This window comes from Dendropsophus ebraccatus, chromosome 4 (genome assembly GCF_027789765.1).
Source record: "Dendropsophus ebraccatus isolate aDenEbr1 chromosome 4, aDenEbr1.pat, whole genome shotgun sequence".
Classification (NCBI taxonomy): Eukaryota; Metazoa; Chordata; class Amphibia; order Anura; family Hylidae; genus Dendropsophus; species Dendropsophus ebraccatus.
Window position 1 is genome coordinate 99,015,569 of NC_091457.1, and position 25,037 is coordinate 99,040,605.

Sequence of the window (25,037 nt, forward strand, 5' to 3'; positions counted from 1 at the left end):
ATTTATTTTTATATGTTTTATTTATATAATGGGAAAGGGGGGTGATTTAGACTTTTATTGGGGGAGGGGTTTTGGGGTAGTGTGTTAGTGTTTTTAACTTTTTTTTTTTTACACATTTGAAGTCCCTTTGGGGGACTTTTACATTCACTACTTGGATTTTTACACTGATGAATGCTATGCCATAGGCATAGCATTGATCAGTGTTATCGGCGCTCTGCTCATTGAGCCTGCCTGTGCAGGCTCAGTGACCAGAGCGCCGATCGGACCGCGCGGAGGCAGGTGAGAGAGCTCCGGCGGCCCGTTTTACCGATCGGGACCCCCGCAGTCACACTGCGGGGTTCCCGATCGGTAAGTGACAGGGGACTCCCCCTGTCACTTACACTTAAACGCCGCGGTCGCGCCGCGGCGTTTAAGGAGGTAATGACACGCGGCAGCGCGATCGCTGCAGCGTGTCATTACCGGTGAGGTCCCGGCTGCTGATTGCAGCCGGCCCCCACCTGCTATGAAGCGCGCTCCGCTCCGGAGCGCGCTTCATAGCGGGAGAAACACCCAGGGCGTACAGTTACGCCCTAGGTCGTCTGGGGACAGACTTCCATGGCGTAACTATACGCCCTGGGTCGTCTAAGGGTTAAAGACACCATTGCCACATGGAAGGCGATACGAAAATTATATGGTTTACCCTTTTGCCTATCGAAAAGATTTCCTCTGTGGCATTCACCACTTTACCCACCTAACTCAGACAAATTGGATTACTCAGAGTGGCAGAGTGCACATGTTTCTTCTGTTGGGGATCTGCTGGATACTAATTCCAACACTTTCTTATCATGGGATATCGTCAGAACACAATTTAAATTGTCTTCATTTAATTTACCTCAATACGATTCTATAATTGAATTTCTTACTTCCAGAGTGCGGGACATAGCAGAAGCAGAAAGTGATATGGAATTTGATAATCTATTCCCAACACCACCGGTTCATAATTCTTTATCACATACATATGGAGAACTTAGATCACGCTCTCAAAAGAATTTATCTAGACAATTTTTTTTCAAAAAATGGTCCTCCGTAATTTTTTCAGAGGATCTGACCCAACAAATATTGAGAGGATCTCAACTAGTGCATTCTGCCACTCCCAATGTGGTTCTACGTGAAATACATTTCCGCTTTATACACAAGGCTATATATGCCTTTAATATTCCTTTTTCCAACTCCCACACTTCTCACATAAACAGTTGCCCGAAATGTTCACTTCCTAAAGCAGACTTGTTTTACTGTGCCTGGGCCTTGTCCACTTGGGGCCATGCCATACCACTTCTCCCTATTAGTTATCTTTTTCATTTTATTGATATAGACTCTACTACTCCCTCTTCTAAATTACTTACTTCTAAAGGAATTCATTTAACTCTATTAGTTTCCCTGAAATGTTTATTAAGACACTGGATACTGGATACTCTACCAGACATTTCTGAGGTAATCTCTGCTCTGAAGGAGATCTTTCATTGGGAACTTTTGGATGTATTGCGCACCAAAGAAAAATCAACAAAAACATTTATGTCTAAATAGACACAATTTCTAATTCATGATTTTACTATAGAAGAGAGAGACTCTGTCATTAATCAATTTAAGGACACTGATTGGTATTGCATGGCCGCCCAAAAGGGAACTCTGGGAGCACTCCAAGTATCTTAAGCTTTTCCCTTTCTGTTAAAGACAATTCTCTCCATTCTATTGGTAGCATATTTGAATATCTGACATCTATACCATGTTTTAAGATGATATTATAAATTACTGTTTTTCTACTTATGTTTTTGGTAAGACTACATTGTATTGTATATGATAATATATCTTTTAAGGTTATTACAAAGGCTCATTGTAGCTGTATGATATTGTAAACATACAATCCTTTGTTGCCTGTGAGCGACTTTTTTTTGAATATGTAATGAATTTTCAATATGTATGTTCAAATATTACATAAGCCACTAATAAAATATCGTTTAAAAAAAAAAAAAAAAGGACGAGCCATAAGGTTATGCAAATCAAGGAAGTAGCAGCTGTTACAGATATGTAAATGATCACATTTTCTAGCACCTAGCGCCAATCTGTGGCATGTGGCAGGGCATTTAGTAGAGGAAAAGCTAAGATCAAAAGCAATTTTTCTGCCAAATGAAACCATAGAAATTTGACCAGTTATGATTGTAAAAGGACTCTTGTTCATTAACATACAGGTTATTGCCACTCATCGCAAACTCAGAGGGATAAAAACCTTGAGGAACGTCAGATGGCTACGCACTTAGGGCCCATTCACAATACAGAAATACGGAATTGGCGCAGATTCCGAAATGTGAACGGCCGCTTAGGGTGAGATGTCGGCACGGTTCAACATGGCGTGTCTGAGCAGTTGGGAGACCAATGACTAGCTAGAATCACAGCATGAGGTACAGTCTGTATTGACAAATCGTTCCAAAAAAAAAAAGGCCAAAAAAAAAGTCACATAGTGATCCATTGAGTACTGTGAGTGAAATTGGACATTACTAGGGGGAGATTTATCAAACATGGTGTAAAGTGAAACCCCCCTAGCCCCTAGCAACCAAGCCAGTTTCACTTTACACCATGCTTGATAAATCTCCCCCTACATGTCCAAGCTCAGGGCAAAGTGTCTACACGATCAGAGGGCTATGAGCCAGACATCCAGCTCCAGGGTTTCCATTGAGCTCATGCCACTGCTCTCAAAGGCTATAATGGTGCAGAGCAAGACAGCAATGGAGGATGGAATAAAGGTCTATGCTCTTCAGCAAGCCCCTCTTCTATCTCAGATGCAATTATAGGAAAATTGGTCTTTAGTCTGGTTTCCGTCCTCTCCATTCTACAGAAACTGCCCTTACTAAAGTCTCTAATGATCTCTTCACCGCCAAATCTAAAGGCGTCCACTCTCTGCTTATTCCCCTGGATCTATCTGCAGCTGTAGACCACCAGTTTATCCTCTCCACGCTCCGCTCTATTGGCCTTATGGACTCGTCTCTTTCCTGGTTTTCCTCCTAGCACTCTGACCGCTCCTTTATTGTATCATTTGCCGGCTCTACCTAATCTTCTCTTCCTCTTACAGTTGGGGTTCCCCAGGGATCAGTCCTGGGCCCTCTCCTTTTCTCACTTTACCCCTTGGACAAATCATCAGCAAGTTTGGTTTTTAGTACCATCTCTATGCTGATGATACCTAGCTCTATTCCTCCTCTTGTGATATCACCATCTCTAACGCTATATCCTCCCTGTTCCTAAAACTCAATCTTGTTAAAATTAAGTTTCTTATATTTCCTCCCTCTGCTGACCACCTCCACCTGACATTTCCATCTCTATATGTGGTGCAACATAACTCCTACACAGGCTTATGTTTGACTCTGATCTGTGCTTCACTCCTCATATTCAATCTTTCACGTTCCTGTAATCTGCATCTAAAAAATCCGTCCCTTCCTTACTGTCCAATCTGCTCAAACTCTCAGTTACTCAAAATCATTCCCGTCTAGACTACTGCAATTCCCTACTAATCTGCCTTCTTTCCTCTAAACTCTCCCCCAAGTCTTTTCTTAATGCCGCAGCCAGGCTCATCTCCCTGTCCAGCCGCTATACAGATGCCTCCCCCCGTGCCAGTCACTACACTGACTCCCTATTAAACACAGGATACAATATAAACTCCTGCTCACCCACAAAGCTCTCCACAGTGATGCACCTCCCTCCATCTCCCTCATCTGTCTACCATCCTACCCATGCTTTACACTCCGCTAATAACCTACACCTAACATCCTCCTTAATCCGCACCTCTCACTCCCGTCTCCAGGATTTTACCCGAGCTGCACCAGTTGTATGGAATGCATTAGCCAAGATGGTTAGGGTGATATTACACGGAACGATTATCGTTCGAAAAATCGTTAGGATTTGAACGATAATCATTTAGTGTAATAGCAGACGATTAAACGACCAACGAAAAATCGTTGGTCGTTTAATAGAGTTTGGACCTATTTTTATCGTTGATCGTTTGCAAATCGTTCGCATGTAATAAGACGTCGTTTGCAGAAGTGGTGAATGCAGTAGCAACAACAGGACAAACGCAATAACGATCATAAGTAACGATCATCGTTCCGTGTAATTGGGTGAACGATTTCAGGTCGTTCGCCATAGCGGTTGTCTGAGTTTGTCTATTGTTAATCGTCTAAAAATCGCTTTGTGTAATAGTACCCTTAGACTCAACTCCAATACCCAAAGCTTCAAACGTGCCCTCAAAACCCATCTTTTCAATCAGCTTATCAGATTCCCTAATTTGATTACCCCAACACACACGCCAGGCAAGCATATCTGGGATATCGTTATCAAAAGGAGCTGCCAACACCCAAGTGCATTCAGCACTCCTCAGACAACCATTAAAGTGGTACTCTGGCCAAACACTTTATTTAACCCAGAACCCAAACCTATACAACACTGCATTAGCATTGAATTACATTAATGACATCCTGTGACCCTCTGACTGCAGTGTTGTATTTCTTGTAAAAATGCTTGCGTCTGGGTTAGTGTTTGGCTGGAGTACCCCTTAAATACCCTACTGACAGCATGCCAAGGCAGGTAAGTGCGTGGCGCTCACATTTTTAGAGGTTTTGCACATTCACGTGTCTATCGATCCTGTGATTTCCATTTATATGGATGCCCTGGTGACTTTTGAGGTCATCTTTTTCCGTAGAGGTTGAGGTGCAGTGTAGAGCGCCCTGGTGACAGACACTACACACAGATACAAGATGGCGTTTATTTGGTCCTTTCAGAAGTACAGGGAGGAAGCTGCAGTTTTACAAAACATCAAATATAAATAATCTGCAACAATGCACACAGGTGGAGGATAGAAATGACAGTACTAGGCAGCATCAGCAAAGAGCTGCTGTACAGTAATGCACTGTCTGCCGTCACTGACACCATCGCTGCATGTTAGCGCCCCCTGCAGGATGGAGTGGACGTCTGATGTGGCACTTGGTAGAAAACAGTCACCAACTATGCAATAGGGTGTGATAAACATGATGCACTAGAACCATTCTGTAACATTCTACAAACATATGTAACCATAAGGACATAAATACAGAGATGGTGCACCCTACATGAGGGTCTGAGCCCCCAGAATAGAGGGATGACCAAAAATAAACATGGCTTTCAATCTCCTAAATGTGGGGGGGGGGGGGGGCAGTGTTATGTGGCGGTTCTAGCTGCAGATATTTAACACACCCTAAAATATCACATGACAAGAACTATAAAAAAAAAAATAAAAAAAAAACAGTTGTCAGGTCTTTGCAGACTCCTCAGTCCAAGGCAATGATGTCATCATCCTGCTCTGCTGGTGGCTCCAAACGCTTCCTTTTGTTGCTCACAACCTCTTCCTCAGACAGCTTCCTCTTGAGCGTCACAGTCTCCATGTTGACATCAGCACTGCCGGATGGACTTTCCTCATCAGAGTCCACGATTAACACGTCATCTTTTTCTTGAGCTTTGGAGATAAAGTAAAAAAAAAAAAAAAAACATTACAGCGTCACTGCAAAATCTCCACAAGATGCTGAAGGTTTCATAGCTGACTCCATGAGAAGGCTACAGCGAAACCTTACACGTGGCCTTCCTCCTTCCACACACTACAGTGATTTACAGCACTACCTCAACAGTGGGAGCTGCAACCACCTGAATTTTCATTAAAAAACATTGTGGCCCGGCTCACAATACTAAGGGTCCTTTTACATGAACACTTAAAGGAGAAGTCCGGCCAAAATAATTTTTTGATATGTTATTACTTATGGAAAGTTAGACAAATTTCTAATGTACATTAATTATGGGAAATGCACATATACTGCTATTTCCCTTAATTTAGTAGATCATGGAGTGTTAGAATTCTCTCAGAAACAGTGACGTCACGACGAACGGTGTAATTCCTATGGAGTGTCCAGCAGGGGGCGCACTATATATATAGAAGTCTATGGGACTTTATTGTTTCTATGAGTGTCTATGTAAAGTAATGTAGTGTACAGTGCGCTTTATTAAATGAATACATCTATGGAATACTTTGGGGTGCAAGGGTCCTTGCTCCACAAAGAATTGCATAAATGTATTCAATCAGTACATTAGGAGGGCAACGAGCAGGGAGGGAGAGTTGTCCTGGTGCATCTACCTCCCCCCTCTCTCCCTGCTCGGTGCTGCTGCCGCCACATATACACAGTACTATTCCCCCATCATCTGCTCATAGTACCGGGAGCCGGTATGCGAGAGTGGCGGCCAGGTGGGGAGTCAGCCGTGGGATAGGGGGAAGTTTGCCGGACCCTGGAAGAAGGAGGAAGGGGGAGCAGAGGGTGCATGATGGCTGCACTGTAATGAGCGGCTCCCCCCTGCGCCCGGCGCCATCAGGCAAGTGATAGCGATAACCCAGCTACTACTCCCATCACCTGCTTATATTATGAGCAGATGATGGGAGCAGTAGTTCAGTGTATAAAGTCCAGTCCAATGCGGCGGCGGCGGCGGAGCGTACCAATGATGGAGACCGGCCCTGGTACTATTACCCCATCATCTGCTCATACTATGAGCAGATGATGGGGGAATAGTACTGTGTATATGTGGCAGCAGCACCACCGAGCAGGGAGGCAGGGGGGGAAGTAGATGCACAGTGACGTGCTCCCCAAAGTATTGCATAAATGTATTCCATAGATGTATTCATTCAATAAAGCACACTGTACACTACATTACATTACTTTACATAGACACAATAAAGTCCCACAGACTTCTACATATAGTGCGCCCCCTGCTGGACACTCCATAGGAATTACACCGTTCATCGTGACGTCACTGTTTCTGAGAGAATTCTAACACTCCATGATCTACTAAATTAAGGGAAATAGCCCTATATGTGCATTTCCCATAATTAATGTACATTAGAAATTTGTAATAACACATCAAAAAATAATTTTTGCCGGTTTTCTCCTTTAATCTTGCGAACTGGTTCGTGTAAAAGGGCCAGCATTTCTGCAGCTAATGTAATCATCGCTATTGGCCACAAATCTCCCTGTGTAAACAGGGATGTGCAGGCAATAGGGATGACTTTTATGGCCACAGGAGTGCTTGTTTGTGCAGCTCAGCTGCTAAACTAGTCTTGGCATCTAAAGGCTCTATAAACAAGTGCTGATCACAAGGATCGGCAATCATCATCTTGAGTCCATCAGCTTGTGTAAAAGGTCCTTTATTGCCTACTGACTGTTTCCACACATACCCACCCTACTTTTAGCTGCTATTTGCTGTACAGGAAGTGGAGTTTTCTTTCCTGTTTGACACAGTGCTCTCTGTTGCTTTCCTACCACTAAAATGTGTTAAGTTTTAGCCACTAGGGGTCTCACTTTCAGTGAATGTGCAAATGCCTGCCAGCTGACCCTTGTGTAGCTTATCAAAAGCAACCCAGGGCGACTTGTGTGATGAAACCATTTCCTTGCTGTAATCCTCCCAACCCCTTCCAGTAGTTTGCTGTTTCCTTTTTGCTCAAAAAGCACCACGGAAACCCTGTGCATTAATAGCCCCCTCCCACATAGCACATGCATTGTACAATAGTGTTCTGTAATGTATCCTCCAGCACAGTGGCTAGCTGGTTAAGTTAAGGGCACTTTCTTCTGCAATATGTCAGTGGCATAGCAGAAAGGAGTAGAAGCTATCCTGTGAGTATCAAGAGAAATAAGTGAAAGAAGTCCAGGTGTAAGTACTACTGGTAAACAGCCCAGCCCTCCTCCTGAAATGGAGAAAATGAGACATAGCTGTGCACCACAGAGGGGACTCTTAGGCTGCATTCCCACGTTCCGTGATCCTGACGGATCACGGACGTGGAATGCATGTACTGGAGCCCCCCCCCCCCCCCGCGCCCGGACAGCATCTGTAATTAGATGCTGAAAGCGGGGGAGACTGTATTGATAAGCTGTAATGAATCAGCCGCGCAATACTGTTACTACAGCGCGGCGCTTATGAATACAGTCTCCCCGCTCCCAGCATCTAATTACAGATGCTGTCCGGGCGCGGGGGGGCTCCAGTACATGCATTCCACGTCCATGATCCGTTTGGATCACGGAACGTGGGAATGCAGCCTAAGGGACTCAACAGCCATGAGTGCACCAAAATCACCTAGCCACTACTCTGAAGAGTTACTGTAACAAAACTAGGCTTTTGAAAGTACAGGTTTGCTTTAAGAGTGAGAAATAACAGAGATAAGACTGAGGATGCAGCTTTCTGAGAGATCTGTGTGCAAAAAACTCTTTTGTACCTGTGGATGTTGATGGCTGTGCTCCATCGTCGCTGCCATTGGTAATACTTTTACCACTTTCTTCTATGCTACCTTCTACTGGTTTCTGAGGAGCTTTTTCTGGAGCATCTCCGACAACCTCAAACTCCACATCCTTCTCCAAGTTTTCACTAAAAAGTTTAACACGGAAAGGTCAACATGGAGAACCAAAAAGGTGCAACTTTAGAGGGGTACTCCAGTGAAAATGTTTTACTCTTAAATCAACTGGTGTCAGAAGATGCCAAAGATTTGTAATTTACTTCTATTAAAAAAAATCTCCAGTCTTTCAGCATCTTTGCAGTCTGACACAATGCTCTCTGCTTCCACCTCTGTCCATGACAGGAACTGTGGAGAGCAGTAGCAAATCACCATAAAAATCCTCTCCAGCTCTCCAGACTGGGAAGAATACACCACTTCCTGCAGGACATACAACAGCTGAGAAGTATTGAAAGACTTGAGATTTTTTTTTTAATACGGGTAGCTTCACACGTACCGGATTCGCAGCGGATTTCACGCTGCGAGTTTGCAGCGAAGTCCACTGTGATTCCTAGTACAGTGAAGTTGAATGGGTCACATACCCGTAGAGGAATTTCCATTCCGCTGCCAGTATATGACCCGGTCCCCTTAACCCCCCGCAGCATACATTACCTGCTCGGCACCGCCTGTGCACTGATTGGCTGATGGAGACTGACAGGAGCCTCACATGCAGCCGTGGCGCAGAGCAGGTGATGTATGCTGTGGGGGGTTAAGGAGACTGGGTCATATACTGGCAGTGAAATGAAAATTCCCTACCCTAAGGGTGCATTCACACGTAGAGGATCCACAGAAGATTTTATGGAGCAGATTTGCGGTGTTCAGGTCAGACCAAATCTGCTGCGGATCCACAGCAGAAAATCCGCTGCAATACGGTGTGAGTGAAGCTACCCTAAAAGTAAATTACAAATCTCTTGCAACAGTTGATTTGAAAGTTTTTTTTTTTGTTTTTTTTTGCTTGAGTACCCTTTAAAGAGGTCACAATAACTGTTATGGATGTCCAGAAAATAGGAACTAAGAGCTATTCATACAGAAGGTTCACAGGGGCAGCTACTCATAACTATACCATGTTAGGAAGCTGTGCCCAAAACAGGAGTCCCATGTAGCAGTCCTTGTGTCAGTAATGAAGCCTCCTCAGTGACCTATGACACCTATACAGACAGCTGCTTACCTCTGTAATACATTAATCAGCAAAGTGTAGTCCTGCAAAAAGTCATCCGCCTGGAGCCTGGTGCCATTCCTGATGCCAAAGTCTGACAACTTCCGGTTGTTGTTTGCTGAAAAGAAGCAATAGCAAGATAAGTGCAAAGAGGGGAGATAAAAAAATAAATAAAAAAAATCAAGGTCAGGGCAGTTTATTGGTTGTTCAGACAGAAAGAGCACATATATTAATTGTTTAAGAGCAGTTCTGTAAACTCACAGCATGAGGGATTGTATATTTAAAGGAGAAGTCCAGGGCGGGATGTCGCTACATTTGCTGGCTGGCTGAGCAGGCCTGACACATCACATCCCGGGTCCCCGCTTAGACTAGGACCAACCGAGGGACCGGGAACCAGAGCGGAGGACAGCGGACTCCAATACTGAAGCCAAGAAGGTAAATGCCTGTTATGTTCAGCCACTTTCAAAAAATGATGGACCGTGGACTTCTCCTTTAAAAGGGACACTTGTAAGAATTTTTTTCAAAACTCAATATTCATTAAAAATGCAGGGGCTATTAAGTGCACAAAAAACATAAAAGATAAAAAGGTAAGTGAGTAAAGCTATGTTCATACATAGTAAAATAAACACGAAATACAACCATCATTTTGAGTGAAAATAAAACAATGTGTAAAGAGATCCAAAAAATATCCGTATTCTACAAAAGCAGGTGGCAAATAATGAGCATGTTTATTAGCCACAGATTATTCCATAGTAACGTAAGGTACAAGACATGCAGGTGACTAATGCTTTGTTTTCTATAGCCAGGATTGTGCTGTTGTACCAGTTGACTCCCTACAGGCTACTACCACTATTCACTCAACCCCAGCAGACAGACCTCCCACAGTGGCATGATAAGATATCAGTAAAAAGAATACTGTTTTGTTAGGGAGTGACAGCATTCACACACAACAAATTGTGCTACATTATGTAGTCTACATGAAGTTGGGGGATCAGGGACACATAGGCCCATGTGCAATACTATTTAGCGAGTGGGTGATGCCAAAAAACATCAGGAGTAATGAAGAAGGGTGCTTGAAAATATTAACCCTTTCTTACATATGTGATTAACTGTATGTCCTTTTCAGAAGGCCATTCCTGCAAGTGGGGGAACAGTTATGTCCACAGGATGGCATGGGCGTAAAAGGAAATAAGAAAGAAAAAAAACACACAATTCCCCTTGCCCCCTATTAATATATGAATAAAAAGTTTGCAAACCCCTCTGTACAAATAAAATAATAAGTGATTACGTGTACCCCAAAATCGTATCACTAAACACGTCAACTCATCCCTCAAAAAAACAAACAAACTCATGAGTCTGTTAGTAAAAAAAAAAAAAAAAAACATGATGCTCAGAATATGGCAATGCACAAACATATACTGTAAAATAGATGCCGCAATCGTACTGACCTGCAAAATAAGAACAGCCTTGAATAAAGGCTGTAAAACTGCCCAGAGCAACCAATCAGTGTAGTTTACAAACCTAGTAAAATTAAAGCTGAGCTGTCACTGGTTGCTATAGGCAGTTCACGCAGGCGCTCCTTAATGCATCTATCCCAGAGGCACCCAGGGGGTCTAAACACCTCATACATTTCATATTCCTAGCAGCCAAATTGGCAATCTTACAAAGCTGGAAAACCTCCAGTATTCCACTGGAATTAGATAGAAGCATACTCAACTGGATTATGGCTAATGATAGGCTTACCAGCCGCCTCCTGGACTCCCAGGAAAAAGTTGATGCCACCTAGCAACCTTGGCTGACCAATTTAGGCACTACCTCATAATCTTTGTTATGGGACTTGTTCTAATTGCCGGGCAGCTTTCTATGCCCTAGTTTTGTTTCCCCCCATCCCTAGTATGTCTTGTCTGTCAGATCCTCTTGTGTCCCTTCTCCTTGTTATCCGTAATATTATCCTGTCTAGATTTGATTCTATTTCTTGAGCCTTTTATTATCAGGGTCCTTTAGAGATGTATAATATTTGTTCTATTTCCAGTGGGTTGCGCAACTTTACAACCAATGCAATGTTTTACACCTTTGTTGTTAAAACCAATAAAACTCTTGAAAAGTAAAAATATGCTAAAAGAGTGTCCATTTAATAATTACACTCATTATAATGTACCAGGAAAAAGACTATGCTGAGGAATAAACACCGGTATAGAAGCGACCTCTACTGGTGCAAACATTATCAAAAGTGAAAACGCTAAAAACTTTTTTTATTGCTCAAAATTATTTGAAACCCCCCCCCCCCCCCATAAAATAAACCCACATTGGAAAGAGTCTAGATTGTGATTCCTCTCCCAGTTTTGCCTCCAAAGTTGCCAAGAACAACGCATACTGTGGTCTCTGAACTCTTCCTCTTCTACCGGCATCTGACTGCAGGACCATACCACACACCACTAAATCACTTACCTTCTGTCTCTCCTGCCTCAGAGGAGATCAGGATTGTGCCTTTACCATCTTCAATCTGGACATCTGGAGCCACCATGCCAAACTTCTCTTTTATTATCTGGCAGATATAAAATATCAATTAACTAAGGATCAATAAAGGATAGTAATGTAACATATGTGCACATGGACTCAAACAGTAAAAGCAGCTGTGGAGGCTGTAACTCAGCATCAGAATGTATGTACTGTAAATACACAATTGCTAATTTGTGAAAAAAAATTACTTTTTTCCACTCATTTTCAAGACATTAACCCATTTAAGACAGAGCCCATTGATGCAGGGATGTCCAGGTCAAATTAATACAATGTTCCTCCCCGCCTTCTAAGAGCCATAGAGCTTTTATTTTTCCACCTACAGGGCTGGTCATTTTTTGCGCCATGATCTCTAGCTTTTATTAATATCATATTGGTGTAAGAAAAATTTTGATCGCTTTTTATTAATTTTTTTTCTGATATATAATTTTAAAAAATCAGCAATACTGGTGTTTTTTTTTTTTTTTAAAGTTTACGCCATTCACCGTGCGGGAACAATAATGTTATATTTTAACAGATCGGACAATTCTGCACGCTACGATATGTAATATATTTATTTTTTTAAAATATTTTGTGTTTTATAATGGGCAAGGGGGTAATGGGCAGCGTTTAAGGGGTTAATAAGAGGCAGCTGCAGTATCGCAGCTGCCTCTCAGCCCCGGACACACTGATGTGTGTGGGACCGCTCTTCACACACATCAGTCAGGAACATATATATACATTCCTACTGTACGGGGTATGTGCAGTAGGAATGTATATATACGGATTGGTGACGTAAAAGGATTAATAAATCCTTCGTGACCAAGAAATATTCTTCGTTCTAATTTTTCGTCAACATGGCCATGAGGGCTTGTTTTTTGCAGGATAAATGTGACTTTTTCATGGCGCCATTCATGCAATTTTTAAACATTTTTTTTGGGTGGGAGTACTGTAAAAACATGCTATTTTTTCCGTAAATTATAGTTACGCTAGATAGCATGCTGTGAAAATATATTCCCTGGGTCGCTACAATTAAAGCGATATTAAATCTAAATAGTTTTGTTATTAATTTGGCACAATAGAAACAATTGTCCTTCAAAATAAAAAAAAAACTGTAGGTTTATTAAAGGGAATCCGTCAGCTCTCGGGCACTACCTAAGGTGCTGGCAGTGTGCTGTAGCTGGCAGTCCCCCAGTGAGCATGGTGCCTTTTTGGTAATTTTCCGTGCAGAGGATTATGTACAATCTTATGTCTCCTACTGTCACAGAGCAGTTGTTTGTGCCAGACTAGTCATGCATCCTCCTCCCTCTTCATGAATAATCAATGCTGCCCGACCTCCTGCTCGCTCAGCTGTTAGATTGCAGATCAATCCTCTGTAGGCAGGTTATCTCTGAAAGAATCTTTCCTCTGTAATGTGTTGGAGCTGTGGTCTAGGGGTAACTCACCTGTCTAGAGACCTGACAGCAGTTCATTCTCTGGTTCGAATCCCCTGATGGAAATTAAATAATTTTTTTTTCTCCTCATTATTGTATCATTTTTAAGGCAATGTTCACACACACAATATTTTTGCTCAGTATTTCAATCAGTGGATTGAAAACACTGAAAGGCTATGTTCACACACTGTTAAAATTGAGTTGATGGCTGTCATTTAATGGCAAATAAATACTGTTTTTTTTAAAACAAGGTCCGATATTTGCCATTAAATGAAAACATAGCCTTTCTGTGCTCTCAATCCACTCCTGGTGTTGGCTGCAAAATACTGAGCAAAAATACTATGTGTGAACATAGCCTTAAAAATGATACAATAATGAGAAAAAAAAAAGACATGTATTTAATTTCCACCAGGGGATTCGAACCAGAGAATGAACTGCTTTTAGGTCTCTAGACAAGCGAGTTACCCCTAGACCACAGCTCCAACACATTAGGGAGGAAAGATTCTTTTAGATATAAACTGCCTAGAGGACTGATCTGCAATCAGCTGAGCAAGCAGGAGGCCGGGCAGCATTGATTATTCATGAAGAGGGAGGAGGATGCATGACAAGTGTGGCACGAACAACTGCTCTGTGACAGTAGGAGACATAAGATTGTACATAATCCGCTGCACGGAAAATTACCAACAAGGCACCATGCTCACTAGGGGACTGCCAGCTACAGCACACTGTCAGCACCTTAGGTAGTGCCCGGGAGCTGACAGATTCCCTTTAATTTTCTCTTGGCTGGGCATTTTTTTTTTTTTTTTTTACAGTGAAATGTATAGTTTTTATCGATAGCATTTTTTTATTATATATGATTTTTTCATCTTTTTTTTTCAAAGACAGATTGACAAAATATAGCAATTAGAATGTTCTCTTTTAGAGCGTTTACAGTCGTTCGGTCGTTACAAATGTGGCAATAACAGTTGTTTTTGTTTTATGTAACAATTCATTTTGTATGGAGAAAATTTGTAATTTTATTATTTAGCTGGGGGGGGGGGGGACTTTTTATTATATTGTATTAACATTTGAATGCTGATGGGAGAAAGAGACACTGGCTGGATACATACTGCATGTACCAGGTTAAATTACCTGGTGCAGGGGTTTCTCTGCTCCAGGTAATTACAGCGAAATCCCTGCAGCACCTTACTTGGGCCCACGGCAAAAAGGCTTATGGGTCAGAATAAGGCCCCTTTCATAGCAGTCACTAAGGGGTTAAACGCAAGATTTTAAACCTTGCTGATTTGCCATTCTCACTTAAAAGAAGAGAGGGTGGTTACAGTGTCATGAATCAGGTAGTGAGAAAAAAAAAAGCTGGAAAGAGCTCATAACTCCTCTTGCTGTTTACAAACCTTGTCCTGTAAAGTTTGCACAGTCACTTTGTGAACATTTAATTTGACGGTTACTTCAGGACGGCTAGCGCACACATAGCAGTTAGGATTTGGTGGGTCCAGCACACAGGGAACCAGCAGTTTTTTGCGGGGGTTGGGCTGCTTGTTTAAAAACACCTAAGGAGGAGAGAAGAGACAGGTTCACATTTTTCAGAATTAAAGAAGTCCAGTGAAAATTTTTATTACAGTATTGTATTGCCCCCCAAAAGTTATACAAATCCCCAATATACACTTATTATGGGAAATGCACATAAAGCACTTTTTTCCTGCACTTACTACGGCATCAAGGCTTCACTTCCTGGATAAAATGGTGAGGTCACGCCCCAACCCCCAGAGCTGTGCGGGATGTGGCTGCTGGAGAGGATGCTCAGTGTCCCTCCAGTGCCCCTCTGCCATCATCCTCTCCAGCAGCCACAGCCCGTACAGCTCTGGGAGTCAGGTCGTGACATCACCATTTTATCCAGGAAGTGAAGCCTTGATGCAGTAGTAAGTGCAGGGAAAAAAAGCACTTTATAAGCATTTCCTGTAATAAAAGTAAATAAGTGATTTGTATAACTTTTTTTTTCTTTGGGGGGGGGGGGGGCAATATAATACTTTAATAAAAATTTTGCTGGACCTCTCCTTTAATAATAACATTAGTTTAAAAAAAAAAAAAGGAAGGAAGAATTATGAAGTTACACACCGTTCTACACTGTTCTAGGTTTCCAGATAAAATCTTCAGTCCCTCCAGCACAATGAGCCCAGATATGACTGCGTTGGTTGTGGCAATTGCTGGAATGATGTTCCCGGCCATGGCTGTAAACAAGATACATACTTTATACTCCTATTTATAACAGCAAAGCACAGGGCTGCAACCTGGGGCTTTCCAGCTTCTAGGAAAATACTAGCATGTCCTGGCTGCATGTGAACTGCCGTCTCACAGCAGCCAGAAGGTAAGGAGCATGCACATGGGCTTACATTTAATATCAAACCGGCTCTTCATGTTCATACTGAAGATGTACATCCTGATGTTAGCAGCAGCTGTCACAAAGTCCATTGCTGGGGGGTCGTCCTATAAGAGAAAGAATACCAATTATTAAATGACAAGAAAATTACCTATAGAGGCTACACACACATTAAAGATCTGTAAGATATATTTCTCTCATCACCAAAATGCCTCAATAGCCAGAATTTAGCCCCCTATGTCTGGTCAGGTTGCATACAATAAAAGGCTATTATACCAGATAGCCACATGCTATGAAATGTGGAAAAAGGGATGTACTCCTTATCATTTATTAATAATTTGTCCAAAAAAAAAAAATTATCAAACTGTCTTTAAAACAAAAAGAACCTTACTATAGGACAGCTTGCTAACTCTCCCTAATGTAACCAAGTTAAATTGGATAGTGCCATCCGGTCAGAAATGTATAATGCGTAGCAGAGAGTATTACATACAGAGTGTGTGAATGATGACGGAGCACGACTCGTCCACTACTGTCTACTTGAAACAGGTATAAGCGATAAGTCTGAAGATCATATGCTAATATTAAATGGGCACAGTTATAAAACTGTGAAAAAAAAAAAAGACTAAGCACATAAAGTCCCGGCCAGTACACATCACCTGCCCTTTCTTTACATTTTCAACCAGCACAAGACTAAAAAGCTGCATTCAGGAGACTGGAACAGGATACAAGTAAGTATAGCTTTGTTAAAAAGCATAACAAAATAAATAAATATATATATATATATTTAATAATAATAATTAATAATAACAAATGTAAATTGAGTGTCTGACTCTTCTGTCTACTGACATCTACTGTGGGAGATTGAACAGCACCCACCCCATACACATTAGATAAGAGTTCAGCTGACTTTTCTATTACATAGATGTGGGCCTTTAGCAACCAAAGCCCCTTTCCTCTCTAAAGAGACAGACTAACCTTGTCCCACACCAGTTCAGCACCATCTCCCTTTTTAGATAACTGTTCCCTTAAAGTCTCAACACTATGAGAAAACAACTTGGCATAGCCTGCGACATCCAGAACCTGCTGATCCTTCAAGCCGACCACCGAGGATGCATTCTTCTGTTCTGCAGGATCTTTTTCTACATAAGGGAAACAAATAATAAATATGTAACCTTTTAACATCCCTGAGTAATCTGATGGGTAAACTGGCCATACATATGAGATAAAGGTTGGACCACATGGCCAATTTTGGTTGACGATCGTTTGCATTTGCAATGACTAAAAGCAAACTAATGTTTGGCAAAATTGGAACAGGCTGAGTTAGATTTTATTTGTGGCTATGGTCAAGTGAAAAAACAAGAGTATGGCTTGATCAGCCAATAATTTGCCTCTTCCTTGCAAAAGCTCACTTTCTGAAAATTCAAACAAACCGTAAATGCCAGTTTTGTCTGGCATGCTGCTGGTGGAAACATTTGTACAAATGATTCTTCACATTGGTTGATCGAATTCTCGTGTGTATGGCCAACTTTTAAAGGAAAAGTGCCATGAAAAACTTTTTCCCAGTAATTGAAGCACATTACAAAGTTATATAACTCTGTAATATGCTTCAATCACCTATCTGCCTCCCTTCCCTGTCTTTTCCCCCCTCCACCCCCCACCAGGAAGTGTCCTGACTCACAAAGACCTAATTACTGTCGTCACCGTCACCAGGCAGCTCCTTCTTGTGAGGATGAGTCATCAGCAGGAGGGCTGCTCTAGGTCCTGTTACAGCAGCCCCCCTCCCCAGTCTAAGTGATGGCTTGCAGTTGTTCAGCCAATGGGAGCTGAGCAAGCTGAGTCACCTGACAAGGCAGGGGAGGGGGGGGCTGCTGTAACAGGAGAAGGAGCTGAGAGAAGAGTTTGGTGACGGTGACGACAGTAATCAGGTCTGTGTGAGTTTCTTACACTTCCTGGTGGGGGGTGGAGGGAGGAAAAGACAGGGAAGGGAGGCAGATAGGTGATTGAAGCATATTACAGAGTTATATAACTTTGTAATGTGCTTCAATTACTGGGAAAAAGTTTTTCATGGCACTTGTCCTTTAAGAACCCAGCAGGAGAGAATACTGACAGTCTCCAAAGGTCACACCTGTTATGGGTAAGTTAGGTATAATGCGTGGGAATTACCACTGTTCTGCAGGCCAGACCAGTCCAGGGGAACCGGGGGCTTCCTCTTTCTCCACAGTTTGTCCATAGTCAGGAGATAACGGATGTCATCTTTAAAAAGCTGCAAGAAAGAAGTCATTAGATCATCACAATGTTGAATCCCTGCACCTCATAATAATGTTAGTACACCTTAGGGCATGGGTCTCCTAAACTGCGGCCCTTCAGCTGTTGCAATACTACATTTCCCATCACGCCTGGACAGCCAAATCCAAAGCTTTAGCTGTCTGGGCATGATGGGAATTGTGGTTTTGCAACAGCTGGAGGGCCGCAGTTTGGAGACCCATGCTTTAGGGCCCTATTCCACTGGACGATTATCGTGCGCATAATCGTTAACGATAAACGATCCAAACGACCGCTATTATGAAAGTCCTGAAATCGTTCACCCATTTACATGGAAAGATAATTGTTACTTATGATCGTTATTGCGGTCGTCTTGCCGCTATTTGCGTTCGTCACTACTGCGAACGACGTCTTATTCAACGTGAATGATTTGCGAACGAGCAACGATAAAAATAGGTCCAGGTCTTGTTGAACGATCAACGATTTCTCGTTCGGTCGTTAGTCGTTAATTGCTATTCAAACGAACGATTATCGCTTAGATTCGAACGATTAAAGATAATCGTCCGGTGGAATAGGGCCCTTAGGGTATGACCTGACATAATGGGCACCAATTACCTTGTTAAATAGCTTGACTGGATCATAGCCTGTGGACTTCGCCCACTGCTTGGTAGACACTCGTTTGATGTCCCCGTCCTCATTGGAGGCATTGGCCCTTTGTGCAGCTTCTGTGGGCTCCCCTGAAAGAAAAGCATCAGAGCTATAAGAAATCAGAGTCATGGCAGCTTAGACAAGTCCACAACCACTGATATATGGCATATAATGGAATTTAGAGGGGTTGGCCACTTATTGGGGCACATGTAACCATAATGGTATACCAATGTCACCCTGTTTAGTCATTTACATAAAGAACAGAGGCCGACACCTTCAAGACTGGACACAGTGTTCTACTCACAGGAAGCCTCTGGGTCAGCTGTGTCTGGGGAGACCTCCTGATCTGCATCTTCCTCCCCGAATAACTGGCTGCAAAGAGGAAAAAAGGGGTTCAGGATACTGAATGATGAAAGTAAAAAACAAAGATAGCAATGAGATCACTTATCACATAGATCAATGCTGTTCAATCAGTTTAACCATTTCAAACTGGGTGGTTTTGATTCATTTTTCCTGTGATTTTTCCATAAATGCTGAAAAAATACGTGCCATTTTACAATTAGGCAAATCACAGCAAAACAATGCTTTTTACTGTCCTTTGCATGAATCGCTGTAAAATAACACCATTTTCTGCTGCAATTTCAGAAAAATTATTAAAAAAGAGGCAAAAACCACACTGTAAAAACACAGCCTAAGGTTGCAACCAGGTATTAACTGCAGCTTTCTGGTAAAGCCACCTGGTGCTGATAGTAGGGGCCGTCACATGGTTAGTTCTCATCAATACATACAAGATGTGTGGCAGCTCATGTTAAACTGTCACCTGTGCCCCAAGCACACATTATTCTACACTTATTATAGACTGAACAAAGGCTAATAGCATCTTACTTGAACAGGTATTTTGCCCACACAATGCAATGGATGGGCTCCGAGGGAGTATTCCGGATGGTGCAACCAGGGAAGGTTTTCTGGGTGGGTTTGGGTTGGCATTCGTAGCACTCGGTAACCCCCTGACAACATAGATAAAACACAAGATGAAAGATGACTGCACTACATTTAACCACTCAGAGGCAACTGATTGATTAAACTACTAACCTTCTTGATGACGGTCACCTGCCCCAGGTACCCAGCTGTTCCACTCTCTATTAGGGGGACGTCTGCTGCCAGACACATTCTGTTCACATGGTTCCGTGCAGCTGTAATGAACAGAAGACACAAAAGTAATAAAATTATACTGCATTAACTAAAACTGACTACTCTAAATGGCTCAAAAGCCGAGACGTCCTGTTCTGTATGTGATAAGTGAGGGGCTGCTGGAAAGTGCAGCTGGGACAAAAAAATTATTTTTTGGATTGTTTGTGCGGCCATTTAAATGCATTGGTAGGGTATATGCACACTACAGAAATTAGGCGGATAACTTGCCGCGGATTCTGTTGCTCGCCTCCCCCGGCTCTAAGTTCCGCCGGTCGCATAGACTCCATTCTATGGTCAGGCAGATTCTGCAATTCACCCCAAGAATGGACATGTCTATGGAGTCTATGGGAAAGGCAGCGAGTGAAGCAGATACAAGTCGCTGAATCCACAGCCAAGTTATCCGCATGATTTCCGTAGTGTGCATATACCCTTATTGGCTGCACATCCCCTATTCAGAAACGGAGATGTGCTACCGATAATTTATAAAGCCGTTCAAAAGATTCAATCAGCCGATAAACAAAGGTTTTGTTAGCTGACTGCTGGCCCCTTCACACTGGCCTACCTTAAGGTAAATGAGCTCTGCCTGAAAGGTAAATGAAGCCTTTCCTCGCCACCAGATTCTTTTGAAACGACAGGTACACTTTAATAATTTTTTAATCACCAAAAAACTAAATTATCAACGTTTCTACTGTGACTAGAAATCTCCATTTTGGCCCTAATCTAATGTTTGTACATACGGCACACACCAAAGCACCAACATTGCTTTTCAATGTGTCAGACACAACTGTATAGGTAGTGGGCTGCCAAAATGTAGGGTAGGGTGCCTTTACACGTAGCATATCACAGCGGATTATAGTGCCATAGCCTTGTTTAACTACTTAGCTGCCGTGATATTAAAAATAATAAACAGACTATCATTACCGTACCACTCTTCCCTGGTGCCTTTCTGCTTGAGTCTCTGGGTTCCCTGCTGAGTGGCGGCTCGCTCAGCCAATCACCGGACAGGGCAGCGTCGGCTGATTGACTGAGGAGGCAGTCACAGAGACTCAAGCAGAAGCGCCAAAGACAACAGACTTTATTTGTACGCAGTATCACAACAGATTCAACTGCAAAACTCACATCATGAAATCCGCTGCGTACAAGGTACACATGAAAAACATGTAGTGAATATTTGGACCCCACCGTTATTTCATTTAATTAAGGCAAAGCAGATGAAATTTATTTTGTTAACATCCAAGTCACAACTGTAATAAACAGTGTGACATCAAGTCCCAAACAAGTCCCAAAATATGCTGGCGCCTCTTGAATAAGGGAGGCTTGCTTTTGGGCCACCCTTAATACACTGATAATTGTACAAGGGATATACCTTATTTTAGCTTTACTTTTTGATACTTGCCACGGTGCTGCGGGTAGTTATGCAGATGCGATGCAAACTCTGTCCTTTATCTCAGTGGCGCTGGCGACCTCACTGCATGTGTGCATCACTACCCCCCTCAAGAGAGGAGTGGATCTTATCGCTGATGCCAGCAGGGAGAGGGTTAAACAGCTGAACACCCCTTTACAGCTTCACATGTAAATATTAATAGGGGGGGGGGGGGAGAATATGTGCCAGCTGCTTCAACTTCACTGAAATCCATGGCCCTTATGACATTTCTGGAGCTGATCCAGTGCAGAAAAGCACATTTCAATCTTGGTGGTGTAGAAGCCCCAAACATTCCCTCAATTCCCCCCCCCCTTCCAGCAACATTATAAGGCCCATTAATTTCAGTGCTGGACAGCTGAAAGAGAGAACAGAGACCATGCTCCATGATGCAGAATCGTCAAGAAATTGAATTAATTCAGCAGGAGTCCAAAAGTGGATTTCCTCACCTGATTAAGTTGTGCAAGACTGAGGCACAACTCTCCAAGCGTGTTGGGGAAAAAACACCAATGCCAGTCTTTCCTGTGTACCCATGCCAGGCTATGAACAGATGCAGACCCCCACTCTTCATAAACACAGGTGTCTCAGGCTCAGACACTCCAAGATAATACAAGATTTTCTTGAAGGGCTGTGGCTGAGACACCTGTGTTTTTGGGTAGAGGAGGTCTGCATCACTGATGGATTTCGGCAGGGGACAGAAACTACACTGACCACCAATGATTAAAAGTCATTCATAGGATCTAATTCACTTCTTCGAAGGACTTGCAAGCTATTGCTGAAATGTATCAGTGTTTCATAGTGTGTTCAGGCCTCTCTATAAAACCCATCCAGGCTAGCCAAAGTGTTATATATATATATATATATATATATATATACACATACATATATATATATAAATGTGAGTAGCCCTGGGAAACAGTACCTCTGTTATCCAAAGCGTTCATCACCAGAGTAAATTTCCTGAAGAATTCAACGTCGTATTCCGCACTGCAGACAAAGGAAAATCACAAACAGGTGATCTATGACTATACCACTGGAGCCTTGCTTTATCACATGACTCCCTGGGATAATGTTTTGAAATAAAACTAAAAATTACAGTCAATCAATTTGTATACTGTAATTTATCTTTAACTTACATTAAGCTAAAAAAAAAAAAAAAAAAGACAAGGCCCTGAATCCCCTATTCCGACCTATATAAAACTTTTTCATTTTTTCAATTACGAAATAGTATGACAATTTTTTTTGCGATGCAATCCGTCATTTGTACCAATACCAGACTGGGTTAGATGGGACTTTTTGGCACCATTTTTTTAAATCCTGTTAAAGGGAAACTGACAGCACAGATATGCATATCACATTACCAATCACAAGAGCAGTGCAGATATACTTTCCATGCTGCTCTGTGATATAACGTGTTCCTAAAAAAATAAATAAATCTGAACCCGCCCAGCACAGCCTCTACAAAACAGACCCCATCCCCAGGCTGTCAATCATTCTGGAGGTGGGAAGCAGTCTTCATATACAGCTGCTGTCAGAAAAAGGGGTGGAGTGCTGTCAGTTTCCCTTTAAGCCCATGGGAAAATGATGGACACAAGTGGAAAATCCAATGGACACAATTCAAGTCAATGGGTCTGTCTGACTTCATTTGTGTTGGTTGGTGCAGCAGTGTGTTTAGCTCCATTTGCCAGTGTTATGGGAGACACTGACACAGTGTGGGCACAGCCTAATGTGGTGTACCCTTGGAACATATGGATATCATAGAGAAAGGACACCTCATCTGTTAATCCCATCTATTAAAAAGTGTACAAGGTCTATACAAAGACTTGGTTCACACTGGTGAGAAATAATGGTTGAGGATTCCAGTAAACACACAACATTCACATCACTACTCAGGAGAAGCTTTCGGAAAGGCAGCGATATGAGGTTCATGCTTACTTCATGATGCTGTCATGATAAGCGGTGATACTGGCTTCTGGACAGAACTGCAGGACGCTCTCCTTGGCCACCTGAGGAGAGAACCATGAGCAGTCGTCATTAAACACAGAGTCTGCCGATCATTCCCCCCATACAGACAGAGCTGCTGTTACCTGCGCCTTTGATCGCCCAACATGTTTCTTCTGGAACAGAAACTGACGGTTGAGGTTACTGACATCAATTGTATCCAGATCAATCTGAAAAACAAAGAACATAGCTGATATTATAGAGGGGACACAGGAAAGAGGGGCACACGGCAGGACTTTCCTTTTCTATTTTGCTCTGGCAGAATAGGAGCTGAATTTTAAGCAGAATTCAAACCCCATTGACTTCCATAGGATTCCTTTAGCGGAATCCACCCAAAGAAGTGACATGTCTGCGACGAAAAATTACGGAAGGAAATTACACTGTGTGAAAAGCACCGCACAAAACCCATTGAAAAGAATGGAAAAGTGCTTTGCTCAATTTAAACGGGCGGATTTTCGCACAAAAATCTGCTCTTTTGCTCAGTGTGCATGAGCCCTAATGCTCTGATAATGGAGAGGGGATTGCTAGCCTGTCTGTGGCACCTGCACCAGGACAGAGGAGCTAGCCCATCTATGCGGCCTGTGTTGGAATAAGGGGGTAAGTCCACCTGTGGCACCATGCTGGACCAGACCCCCCTGGGATGCTCCGCAGGGACCAGACCCCCCTGGGATCCTCCGCGGGGACCAGACCCCCCTGGGATGCTCCGCGGGGACCAGACCCCCCCTGGGATGCTCCGCGGGGACCAGACCCCCCTGGGATGCTCCGCGGGGACCAGACCCCCCTGGGATGCTCCGCGGGGACCAGACCCCCCTGGGATGCTCCGCGGGGACCAGACCCCCCTGGGATGCTCCGCGGGGACCAGACCCCCCTGGGATGCTCCCGCGGGGACCAGACCCCCCCTGGGATGCTCCGCGGGGACCAGACCCCCCTGGGATGCTCCGCGGGGACCAGACCCCCCTGGGATGCTCCGCGGGGACCAGACCCCCCTGGGATCCTCCGCGGGGACCAGACCCCCCTGGGATGCTCCGCGGGGACCAGACCCCCCTGGGATGCTCCGCGGGGACCAGACCCCCCTGGGATGCTCCGCGGGGACCAGACCCCCCTGGGATGCTCCGCGGGGACCAGACCCCCCTGGGATGCTCCGCGGGGACCAGACCCCCCCTGGGATGCTCCGCGGGGACCAGACCCCCCTGGGATGCTCCGCGGGGACCAGACCCCCCTGGGATGCTCCGCGGGGACCAGACCCCCCTGGGATGCTCTGCAGAGAAGGCTAGGATGCGATCTGCTGCAGGAGATGGAAGACATGTGGAGGACATGATAACAATGAGAGAACAAAGAGGCCGCAGTAAGACTCTCACATGGCGGCAGCGCCCGCTGACCCCTCCCCCTTCCCTCGGCTCCTTATGCCCCGGTCCCCTCCCCGTACCCCGACCACCCCTCACGTGTCCCCCGTGCCCCCCGCAGGCTCCGCACCACTTCTAGGTTGGCGAATCCGGTGAGCAAAAGATTCTTCAGTAACTCGCAGCCGATTCCTCCGGCCCCGACCACCAGCACTCGACAGCTGGACACCGCCTCCGCCAGCTCAGTGCGAAGCGCCCCGGTCACCGCCATCCTCAGTCTCCGCCGCCTCACAGCGCGGGAGACACAACAGAGAGCCGGCCAGCAAGAACGGACCCTTCTCCGCTCTACAGCGACACCAA

At 43.8% G+C, this 25,037-nt stretch overlaps 1 protein-coding gene across 1 annotated transcript; it reads right to left on the reverse strand.

Annotated features, from left to right (window-relative positions):
• Positions 1 to 4,772: 4,772 nt before the first annotated feature.
• UBA2 (ubiquitin like modifier activating enzyme 2) lies at positions 4,773 to 25,037 on the reverse strand. Its single transcript, XM_069968627.1, has 17 exons — positions 24,811 to 25,037; positions 23,424 to 23,507; positions 23,272 to 23,342; positions 22,259 to 22,323; positions 19,818 to 19,918; positions 19,611 to 19,732; positions 19,030 to 19,097; positions 18,693 to 18,814; positions 17,979 to 18,078; positions 16,791 to 16,954; positions 15,829 to 15,922; positions 15,554 to 15,666; positions 14,833 to 14,988; positions 11,961 to 12,057; positions 9,525 to 9,630; positions 8,303 to 8,451; positions 4,773 to 5,512 (listed from the first exon to the last, which is right to left on the reverse strand). Exons 1-17 carry the CDS (start codon positions 24,946 to 24,948, stop codon positions 5,328 to 5,330), a joined length of 1,935 nt encoding a protein of 644 aa, XP_069824728.1. The 5' UTR covers positions 24,949 to 25,037; the 3' UTR covers positions 4,773 to 5,327.

Bases quoted from the DNA above. Each gene is read 5' to 3' on its own strand.
- UBA2 (XM_069968627.1), bottom strand. From the start codon at position 24,948: ATGGCGGTGACCGGGGCGCTTCGCACTGAGCTGGCGGAGGCGGTGTCC. The intron at 12,058-14,832 runs GTTTGTAAACAG...TATATCTGCCAG, and splicing joins TGCAAACTTTACAGGACAAG to ATAATAAAAGAGAAGTTTGG. The intron at 5,513-8,302 runs GTACAAAAGAGT...TTATCTCCAAAG, and splicing joins ACAGCCATCAACATCCACAG to CTCAAGAAAAAGATGACGTG.